This window comes from Rhopalosiphum maidis, chromosome 4, assembly GCF_003676215.2.
Source record: "Rhopalosiphum maidis isolate BTI-1 chromosome 4, ASM367621v3, whole genome shotgun sequence".
NCBI classification, from domain to species: Eukaryota; Metazoa; Arthropoda; class Insecta; order Hemiptera; family Aphididae; genus Rhopalosiphum; species Rhopalosiphum maidis.
The window spans coordinates 47,630,740-47,643,126 of record NC_040880.1 but is presented as its reverse complement, the minus strand read 5'-3'; the positions used below and the strand labels follow the sequence as shown (position 1 = coordinate 47,643,126).

The following is a 12,387-nucleotide window of genomic DNA, read 5'->3' as shown; positions in this document are numbered from 1 at the left end:
CGCCTGAAACGGTATCGTAAAAAAAAAATTAAATAAAAAAAACCAAGGGCATTACCGACGAATTCATAAATACTTAATTACTAGAGGACAATAAAAAACAGACAAACGTTGTGTTTCCGACGTTATTATATATAGCAAACAATGATAATTAACATTATAACCCGGTCGGTGAACGAGGCGAATTAACACATGTCGGTTTTATATAAATATATACATAATGAAAAAAAAAAAAAAAAAAAAAAAGGAAAAATAAATAATAATTCGAAGACGAACGCAACGCACCCGCGAATGAATGTGTACTGCAGCAATATAATTATACGTATAATATATACCCAATATAGGTGTCATATACAAGCGCGTTTCTAGAGAAAGATAAACGGTGGTATTATAAATTTTTTGCGGTGACGCCAATAGTTTCCGGCAAACGGTTTACCGATCACTGTGATAATAATGATTTATTTAAGTATAATTGACGAGTTTGTTATATAATTATCAAGCGTTTATTGTAAAGATGGGCGCGAATCGATTGGATGGAAACGAGTATTAAACCATATGTTGCATACGCACGTATTAAATATATAACCGTGGCTGCTGCCACCTCACGGATAGGATTGAGACATTTTCCGAGTTTACGCACAACAGCAGCCGTTACTGTTAATATCTAATAAATCGTATACAATATGCAAACACCGAACCCGGAGTCGTATTCCGGTTTCGTCGAAGGCGGTGTGCTTAATATATTATAATTTTCAAGTTAACGCGCTCATTATAATACAACTACGCCGTAAAAAACTGTCTGAAAAGAAAGTCAAAAATATAAACAAAAAAACTGATGGTTAAGTATACCTATCGATATGTTATATTATCTAGTGCGACGGGTCCCGGGTTTTTAAATATATAGGTAATATTAATATGTTTATTTTGATATTTTCCCCTCTTACTATAATATCAGCGTATAGTTATATTATATACTTATGTATAAAATAAAAAACCGCTGTTCCGGTATATATAATATAATGTTGTGGATACAATATCATATCAACACCGAGTAAGAATTTTACCATGTCATGTCGGTCTCCGTGAAAACTTCAGCATGAGGTCTATCGTTCATCATCACGACCGGCCGTGGAATAGATCGTATGACAATTCGCGATATCTCAATAATATTATATTATTATCCACATACATATTTATGCTACGAGACGCGTTACATCACAGCATGCAGACTCTATGGATTGCAACTGACAAGTCAGCGCAGATCAAATTTTAATTTATTATTTAGCCCATATCATGTATATCTACAGTAAGTCAAAATATGATCTTTTCGCTCATCATAAAATAAGTGTAATTTACGATATAGGTGTATCTATATACTTCAGGCGTTTAAATATCACTGGCCAAATTATAAAATGTACCTGTATACAAACACTGCGTACAATCGCTTATGGACTAAGACTTGCGCAAAGGTAAATACGCACTCATTGTGAACACGGTCGTGATGACATAGAGGATACCTAAATACATATTATAATAATATAAAAGTATACGTTGGCGGTAAATGTGCGCGGACTTTGTGTTTGCGCTACCCGTTTTCATTGCGTGTGTAATATATTATCTGCGACAATGGCGTAGGTATATGTACATGCCTATTGTATATAGTAATGATAATAAGGTTTTATTCTAGTAGAAATTATTTTAATTTTTTCTCGTTCTATTCGCGCAAACCGATATTTGCGCCGTTCGAATAGCCGCGGTGGCCAGACATGTAACACGCATAATATTCGACCGGCAAAAGCGACATGGTCCGCGTATCGTATATTACTGGAAACAGCGAACGATTTTCTTTTTCTATACATTTTATTATCTGCACGTTCAATATTAAGTTACTATAAACACTGTATAGGGCATTATGTTAAATGTTTTCTCAATATTTGTTATAGTATACATTCGCTCTGTTGGAAAATTATCGGCCGCGTCATTTAGTTAATTTTATCTAGAAACAGTGGATAATAATTATACCTCCTTCTCCTCTTCTTACTCTTCTTAACCACCGTAGGTATCCAAAATATCTGACCCGAATCGACTTCGTAAGGAAGTGCGCCCGTAGCATACTAACAGAATAATTAAAAATCCACCGGTCGTCGTACGCGCGCCACTTATCCAATATAATACAATATTATTTACCATATATTATCTACGCACATTATTATTTTTAACCGATAACAATTAGCGACATTTTACGATGTATTTACGGCGACTGCTTGTATGTACGTGCCGGACAACCTGAAGAATGCGTTATTATTTTATTATTCTTTCGGGTTCTTAATATAATAATATATTATTATTATTTATAAATTATAAGCCAAGCGCCCGCCCGTGGTACGTCGTGGACGTGTACGTGCGCAAAAAATATCCTAACGTGACATTTTTTTAATTAACTCGGCGTATAATAATATAACTAGTAGGTAGGTATTCTTATATTTTTAATATTATTTATACATCGCTACTGTATAGCTAATAAAATATATTAATAATATACGCGTACGGAGATGACGACGAAAACGACTGTGCGTGACGGTAATGCCTAAAAATCGAAACATTCGGGGGAGGTGGGAAATCACAACACTTCATCGGACTTTAGCCATTCTGCAACAAACGGGTTATAAGAATGCGAAAGAAACGATGCAGTTCCGGCCGCGCGAATACTTGAATCGCAAACATATTACTATTACACGCGCTTCGAGTGCCCATATTATACTCATATATGCTCATACACACACACACACACCCAACTCCGACGCCGCTTAAAACTATAATATTATCACTCGATTGAACCCAAACGAGTGCTTTATTTTCTGTTTTTATTATATATATATATATATAAAACAAACGCATTGTCAAAATCCTCGTTATTTAGTCGCTACTAACTCTTATCTGTACTTTTATTGTCAAATAATGTATATGGTATATGATGTATACGAACTAAGAGATGTAGGTATGTATAGTATTTATGTACAATAATAATGGTATACACAGGTATAATAAATAATAAATAAATTCGGTTGACGAGAAAACGACGTCAGACGATTGAAAGACTGTCAATAAAAAGAAAATTTTTTACCAGATGATAATGGATTTCCCCTCTACCTCTCCAATATAAAACTCGTCGACTACATTGTGTATTATATGGGCTGGGAAAATTCTTTAAATATAATCAAAACATACGTCTCGGGGATTCCGATAAATCACTCTATTGTTTATAAGCGCTGTCGGTGATTGTTTATTTATTTATTATTATTATTATTAATTTTATTAATGTTTAGTGTTTATAATTTTCGAGTATGGGTTTTTTTTCATAGATTTCCGTAAATAATAAGCTCGTTAAAACAATAGCCAAAAAATCACATCGGAGCAAATGTTCAGTCGTCCCTTGTGGTAAGCGGTCGAAGTTATTACGATAGTGGCAGCGGTGGCGCTTTGAGGGTGTAAGAAATATGGGGATTCGTTTATAGGTACACGTGTTACATACATAAAAACGAATGTATATCATTTTTTTTTCGGAAAAAACGCAGAAATGACACAAAAAAACACACCCCCAGTTGAATGAGTGACAAGCGTGTCTTTTTTTTTGCACCCCACCCGTGTCTGTTTACACTTGCTCGATTTCAATTCACACAAGGTTCGCTCTGGTTGTAAGGATGACACGTAAACGATAGTTTGTGGTAAAATATGAGCGCGTGTGTGTACTACACCCCACAGCCGCTTGTATGCACATTTATAATATAATTAACATTATATGTATAGTGTATAATATTGCTATAATGTATAAATTTATAATATACACAATTTATTACAATCATATATATTTATATTATACTGAAGGACAGTTGTTAAATTATTGTACTGCAATGGGTTATTTGAATGACTACTACCCAATATTTTTTCCTTTCGTATATTAGAACGATCTAATTAGTCATTTTAGAAATAAGTATAATATTGTAAACATGTTTTTTTTAATGCTTGCAAAGGGTTGCGAAATAATATTTCAGAACGATTTTATTTTTTTATTTTTTATTTTTGGCCAACGATAACGTGTTTTACTACGTAACAGCGAAAACATAAAATCTAAAAATATTATACTATCAAACATTCGAACATATTTTCATTCCCGAGATTCTTGAATTTTTTATACGACATAGGTACATAAAAAATTTTTTTCACGACTTTTGTAGAAGTATTTGTTAAACAAATTCACTGCATGTTTTGTTATTATAATTTAAATTATATGAGTTTTATTTTTTTGTTTGTTTGCTACAAACCATGAGATCTCACGACGTTGTGTACGTATAAAATATATTATCTGTAAACATATATTTGCGAAAGATCGTGACATACAACTTAAGATTCTTTGACAACAAACTATACAATGGTGAAAAAAAAATTAAATAAAAACTAATGACTAATAAGTAATAATGAATTGGAATTATTTTTTTATCGTATTTAAAATAATGCAATACGCTGTAAAAAATTGATGCTTGTGCATATAATTACATAGTTAAGAGTAAAAACAAATAAACCAATACGGTTATATTATATACAGTAATATGCTGGAGTTGTCGTTTCTAAATCATAATATTTATCATACTATAGGATCGAACTATTCATACTATTGCGTACATTATTAATCGTTATTGTAAATCGTTTTATAAATATTATATTCCTGCAGTGTTCTATGCAGTTGCACAGTTACAATAGCTATAGCCGTAGTTATTTTATATACGCACGGGAGAACAGTAATCAATGATCGTTTAAGACTAATTCGCTAGCGGAATTAATGAGTGAATGTTTTTTTTTTTTTTTTTGAAATTGTAATGATTTATGTTATATATATTATATATGATCTAGTTAGACCGGGTTTTGATTTGAATAAAATCGGTTTAACCTCAATCACATGGGACCTTAGGGCAAACAGTAAATCGTCCGAAAGCGGTTCATTAAAACGAGCTATTGTGTTTGATTGCTAAATTGTCGAGTCCCGCATATGCGCGTTAAACTCTTTATTAATACATACTTTTTTTCATCGTCTACGAATTCTTTCTTTTTTTCCCTCACAGTTACCGTTTTCATCTTTTATTATTATTATTATTATTATTATTTTAATTTTTTTTCGAGTATATATTCCCATTCGTCTGCGGAACGGGTTAAGAGGAAACGACGTCGGACAAACGGCAATTGGTCTTTATTGCTCTAAACTGGTTCTGTTAATAAATTTAGATTGATACAAATGCCGTATTATAGGCTAATGTACACACAGTAAGTACTACTACGATGATGACGACGATGGTGGTGGCGAGGGCCTATAAGAAATGTGAGCAATTGATGCGTTCTTTACATACCGACGCCGCCGCTGTTACCGGTGTGCGCCAAGAAAATAAAACAGTTTCAAAATATTCGTAAAAAATAAAATTAAAATAAGATGTTGTGTACAGTAAACACGTGTATCGATGTGGCGAAAAGGTTTTCGACGTGATGCGAAACAAACTAGGACGCGTAGTCAACAAGAAAAAGACCGTTGCGAACCTTTATAGTGAGTAGCGACGATAAAAAAAAATAAAATAACAAAAAACGAAAGGAAAATACACCCTCGTGCATATGTGGAGAGAGGGGAATATATATAAAAAAAAGGTTTTTGTAGAAAACAATCGGCGATTACACGCATCAGACAAAGGCATCGGGTTACGTTCGTGGTATCGTTTTTCTCGCATTTTTGTGGAAACTTAACCGAGCGCGCTTAAATACGTTACTACGATATCGTCATCATCCCATATAATTATACATATATATATTAACCGAGTAGCTCACATTTCCCACGTCGGATTATTATGCTCCGAACCAATTGCCCGTAATTTTCAAATCAACCCTGCCACCGGTACGGATCCTCAATACAAATAATATTATACCAATAATAATAATAATAATAATAATAATAACCACAACTACGCGATGATTACGGTCCACCGTGGTGTATATAATCAACCGATTCATTTCCTCTGGTCTTGCTTAACGCGCGTAGTTATTATTATTATTAATTTTAAAAGATAAACATATTTTTTCTTTAGAAAACGCTATTTATTCGTATTTTGTATCTGTCTTACAAACGTAAAAAAATATATCAAATTTGGGTTCACTAAAACCAATTTTGTGTTGTTGTACAAAATAATTATGTAAAATGACTTATTTTAAAACTTAAACGTAAGAATATTATATGCGCATAAGTGTCGGATTTATTTTAAGAATTTTTTTTTTTTTTTTTTGGCAGAATATCACTATGTGAAATATCACGAATTAAAAATGTTTAGGTATACTTTAAAATTAAAATGTCGAAAACAAGCCAAAACAGATAATGTCCTTATTTTTAAGTTTGACAATAGATCAATTTATATTATTATTATTTTAGATAGCAACACAAAATCGGTTTCGTTTAACTCAAATACGACATGTTTACGTTTAAAGCCGGAGCAACACACCCTTTCGCTCAAAGTTCACGTCGTTTTGGGAGACAGACCAGGGTGGTCGACGACGCTGCCGTAATGGGAAGCAACCCGTGCAACACGCAGTATAATATTATATACCTTATATTATTATGTACGTTCATGTATAGCTGAGTAGCTGACCATATATGAAATAACTAAAAGTCCATTCGTCCGCCAAGATTTAAAATAAGAGATGTGCTAAAAGAAACCACGTTAAAAAGCGTAACGTGGACGGATTCCTCGAACGGGTTCATCGATCTTTTGGGATTTATTTTTGAATAAAAGAGCGTAAAGGCGGTCCGGTATTTGACCTTCGCATGCGGCCAGCGGTTGTGCATTTCCCGCATTGTTTGGAAAACACGACATTTGCGATAGGCGGCTTTTGGCCGATCGCTTGACACAAATACCATCGGACGGCAAATAAAGAGAGATAGAGAGAGAGAGAGAGAAAATCAACTCGTTTGTTCGTCTCGCGCCACCCGTGCACCAAAATAGACGGTCAAGGGTGGCGGGGAGGGACAAGTAAAAAGGGAGCGATGGAAGGGAGGTGGTTTTAGTAGTGGTGATGGTATATACCGGTATCGAGGTTATAGGCTTTCGTTTCGTTTGCCAAAAAAGAAAAACCCGAACCAACAAATTGTTTTACGCTCAACCCTTGCACATACATGTAATATGTGACGCACACACACATATATATATATATATATATATATATATATATTATGAGTATGCATCGACACACGCAGAGGTTTTATTCATATAATGTGTATATATAAATTGTTTTATTTTTATTTTTTTTTTCCAATTCACTGACCTTGGGCATTGGCGTAGGTCGGCGTCGGCACCGTGAGCGGAGCGGTGACTGCCGAGTGCGGCGACAGGGTCTGAATGCCTAGTGACGTCATCGCAGCTGTGGTACCGGCTGTGTCCCTGTGTACCGGAGGCAAGGGTACGATGACAGACGGTGAGACGTGCTGCAAAAGACAAAACAAAAATCGTTTTACTAACAACGTTAATATCACGCAAATTCATATATTCTAATGACGGTTATGATACGATTTGTCGTTGTAAATGGGCAGACAATTTTAATTGATATACGCACAATAAAAAAAACTTTGATTAATAATACATTTTAAGTATATACATGTGTATGTGTGTAAGTGTATATGTGTGTAAGTGTGCGTGATCGCGAGCGCGGGCGCGTGTATACACAACACAGCATTATTTAAATTTTAAATCGTATTATTCATCGATCGTATGTGTATACATTTGTATTTTATCTTACTTATACCTATATTAGATTCCATCAAAGATGATGATGATTTGTGTAATGATAGATACATATTTTAACAGTGGTTATATTCAAAAATGGTATGATAAATTTAATGTGTTTTTAATTTTTCGTCGCATTGTGATTGCGCAATCCTGCAGCAATAGAATATATACTTATGGTGGAAACCGGAAGGTATAATAACTATATATACCAGAAATAAATCGCTATTAAATATTATACATATTATTGTACCGCGAATATGAGATGATATCGAATTTTTCACAGACACACACGCTCGTCAATTCTGTTACATATTCTACACAGCTTATATTATAGACTTAAGCTTTATTATATTATTACATATTAATTGACGTACTGACGCATGTAAACTGTCAAGTGAGAGTGTATACATATATGTAATAGATGAATATATAAATATATATATATATATATATATATATATATATATATATATATATAAATGTGTTGGATGACCAAACAGATGATATTAGTCATACCGTGTATAAACTCGGAATGTGTATGTATAATTGAACAAAATTGTGTAATGCGCGAACATCGTCTGTACATATTGTAATAAAATGGTAGTCGGGTATTATGCGCGGATTGGATTTTTTGCATTTCACTCGGTTATAAGAACCGAATGCGAATATCGTTACGAGATTGTGCAATCGTCGTTCCTTATTTTAACAATAGACGACGTTCGTGACGTACGGCAGTTATATACCTACACGATGCGGCGGCAAAACACACACACACACACACACACACACACAGCGTGTGCTCGGTATAACGATATCATTTGCATACGATTCACACGGGGACGGCCATCGATGTCGACGGGAGGAGACTAGAGACATAGAGAAAGAGAGACTTTTTTGCGGCAGTGGTATTGTAATAATAATTATGCTGGAATAGGATGCGAAAAATAATAATGAATCTTTTAGCCGTTCGAATTTCGGGGGTGAATAATAATGGTAATAATTATTATTCACACATCGTACATTATAATACATTTATATCGGTAACTTATATTAAGAATTACATTTCTACTAGGTCCCACGGAAAGGAAGTAAAGAAATAACAACTCATAAGTTTTTGGCTTATAAACATCACCTGCCTAACCGTGTATACTATATATTATTATGATTATAATGAGAGACGGTATTTGTGCGAAAAAGGGGTAAAGTTCTTTTCATCACGGAGAAGACACCACCTAGACAATTTGAATTTTACACTCCCGCGGGGAACCGAAATTCGTCGATGCGTGTTGTTATACTATATTATAATATATATTATATTATGTGTTTTTTTTTTTTTTATTTTATTATTACCTTTAGTATTGTATACGTATATACACTACATAGGTATACCCATATTATGTAATAGACAATAAACGCACGGAGCGGGGTCGGAGTGCTGCGTATATACACTATACCATTCGCGGCGCTGTGAAACGAGCGAAAACAGAAGAAAAAAAGAGAGTAATAATAAATTCAGAACCACGGGGGAGATTCGATATATGTAAAGGAATAATAATAATAATAATAATAAAAAAAATTTCGCCTATTATTACAATGCGAATTTCGATTCCAAAACGCGGATGTACTTGAATAATTGCAGATTCTAATAAAAGATAGGCCGAGGTTATTATTCCTTTTTTTGGCGTGCAAAAATCGTATCATGATATATAATATATATATATGTAGGTAGTAGGTATACACTCGTTAAGACCTCCCCGCGCCCTACCGCCGTCGTTCTTCGTACCTTCACATGTCCTCAGGTCGACGCGTTTTTTTCCGAATTTGTTTATGCGATTTCGCAAATATTATACAGACTCGTGTCCGTCCAAACGCGGGCAGTGGCGAGGGCTGGGGTGTTGGAGTGTTGCAGCGCTGCTGATTTAAATTTCCGAATTGTAAACGTTGTTTTCGCGCGTGGTATATAGTGTGTGTGTTTGTGTTTTTCGTTTCTCCTTATAAATGTTATCCTTCCTCTCTATAAGGTCATGTCCATTGTTCACGTAACCGACATATTATATACATACATACATACGTGTACATGTAACAGAAAAGCAGCAGTGGCGGAGCGCGCGTGTAGATCAAGGATTTTCGCGAAATCCGAATCGCAATTTTTACACGTATTGCGAAAATGTGAGATTTATACAAACACGTGCGCACGCTCACGAGCGCGTTTATCTCGGCGCTGTGACCGACGACGTTTCGATTTATACATAATATAATATAATAACGTTGTACGAATAGTTTGACTTTTTGAAAACAATAGCGGCTTTCGGAGAACGCACTAATAATTTTTTTTTTTTTTTTTTTTTCATTGTTTTTAATTAAAACATATTTTATAAGAATAATAACGGGGGATCGATGACGGCCGAGCTATTGTTAGAGCTGCTGTAGAGTTCGACAAATCAGCTGATTCAAACATTATTATGACTTCAGTTGTCAACAAATATTTACCAAGAATATATTAATCTTGTATATTATACTATGTATACTATAAATAAAAACAGAATCCTGCTAGTTCACCTATCCATATTCCCCCTTTGTATTAAGAAAAAAAAAACATAAATAACATAACACAGATAACTGTTTTGAAATTCGAAAATTGAAATACTACGTTTGCGATAACACGCCGAGGAATATTTTGACATTTTACGTATACTATACTGACAGAAAAAAATAATTTCGTTGTCTAGACGTTTTCATCTACCCACGACTGCGGCCGTGTCGTAATACCAATATGTGTGATAAACCTTATCTATTTTATAATATATTACCTATACCTATTTCGGTAACGCGTTCGATAACTGTTCGCCCGTGTTATAATCTAATGTTATACGTCTACCAACTCTAAGTGGCTTAATCTATTATAAACATTTTATAAAAAAAAAATCTAATTTCAAAATCGTTCAAAATGGAATTTTTTCTCTACTCGTGCGATATAATCGTATTAGAATCATATTCTGATGGTACAGACATGCGATATAATATATATTAGGCGGTATGCATCTCGATATGCCTTCGAATATTACGCTGGATTGATATATTATTACGACAACACGTCCCATTTTCGCTAAATAATCCTCTCTCTCACGGATCGATCGCCGAGGCGAGCAGTTGCAAACGCCGCATCGACACGTTGTACGCATATTACATTTATTACAAGCTATACAACTGTATTATTAGCATTCCGTCACTGTTGGATTAGTGGTCCGTCGAAACCAGTAGTAGTGCGAAATATATTGCATTATAAAACCACTTTATTATAATGGTAATAATAATATTATATTATTTGGGAGAGGAATAGGTATTTAGATAATTATTTTTCCTAATTTTACAATACACAAATGCGTAAATTATGCGAAATAGAGTCGCATATTTTATTTTCTTATCACAATAATAATTTTCCCCTACTCAAACGGACAAAATGTAATTTAGAAAGTGCTTGCAGCATTATTGATAGACGTCGAACTGACCGCACCACCGGTTGACGGTAGTTTTTGAAAATTATTCGCGTCTGTAGCGTTATTGGGCGTATATCATTATCATTGGTGAAAAACTACAGGTCAAATGTCAACCTCCTGTCAGACGTTCGCCGACGCGACTGCGGTATATAGTGGCAGACCATACAGTATATATCATAATATATAATGTATACGACCGTTGTACTTCATTAATGTATGCGCTTAAAAACGTTATGCACGTGATGGATCGTAAAACATTTTTTATAAAACAGGTGTACCCTGCACGCCTCGAACGGAAAGCGATCGCGATGATGTTTCGCTTAGACGACGGAAAACGCGTCGACGATAATACCTACGCGTATAATGAAATCAATTATCATCGATCGGTATCTCGAATCGTGCGGCTAACTGTAATATAGACGAGTCTTAGAACAGAAAAAATTGTTACACTGCAGATTATCGGATTTTTATGCTTTTTTTCGTCGGAGCTAACGTCATCAAGCGCACCTATACATTGGCTGAATCAGCCGTACGGAATTATCGTTATGTAGCGTAATGAGGAAGTTTTAATAATGAGTTCCATCTTGTTATTAAAACTTCCTCTGCTCCTCCGGTAATATATACAAAATGTTTGCAAAAAAAAAAAAAACGACAGAAATTAGAAACAATATAAACCACCTCCAGTAAATGATGGTTTAAATCGCGCATTGTTTCGGACGCATATAATTTGCTAATTTAAATCGTTTCGTCGGAGTATTCATATATATATATATATTTACTAAACAATGTTTAATGTGCCGTTTAATAGATAAATGTACGAAACACGTGTAGTTTTTTTTTTTTCAGTATACGTATTACGCGTAGTACCTACCAACGCGGTAGATCCGACTCTTTGGCCAGCCGGCCGGAACGGGCTTGGTATTATGTATATAAAATGTGTTCCTACATGTATAATACGTTTATTTATATATATTATGAGCACATCATTTGTCCATTATATACATACGGAGGTAGGTACATATGAATAAGCGATAATGTTGTATTGGACAAGAACACGCGATAGTTATCGCGGGCCGTGGCAA

The 12,387-nt window shown here is 34.4% G+C and overlaps 1 protein-coding gene across 2 annotated transcripts in view; it reads right to left on the bottom strand.

Moving 5' to 3' along the window:
- LOC113556872 (zinc finger protein castor homolog 1) overlaps positions 1-12,387 on the bottom strand; it is an 83,072-nt gene that overhangs the window by 24,658 nt on the left and 46,027 nt on the right. For both annotated transcript variants that reach the window (XM_026962075.1, XM_026962076.1), the window contains one exon: positions 7,348-7,507. In XM_026962075.1, coding sequence (XP_026817876.1) covers positions 7,348-7,507 — 160 coding nt within the window. The remainder of the gene's footprint in view (positions 1-7,347; positions 7,508-12,387) is intronic.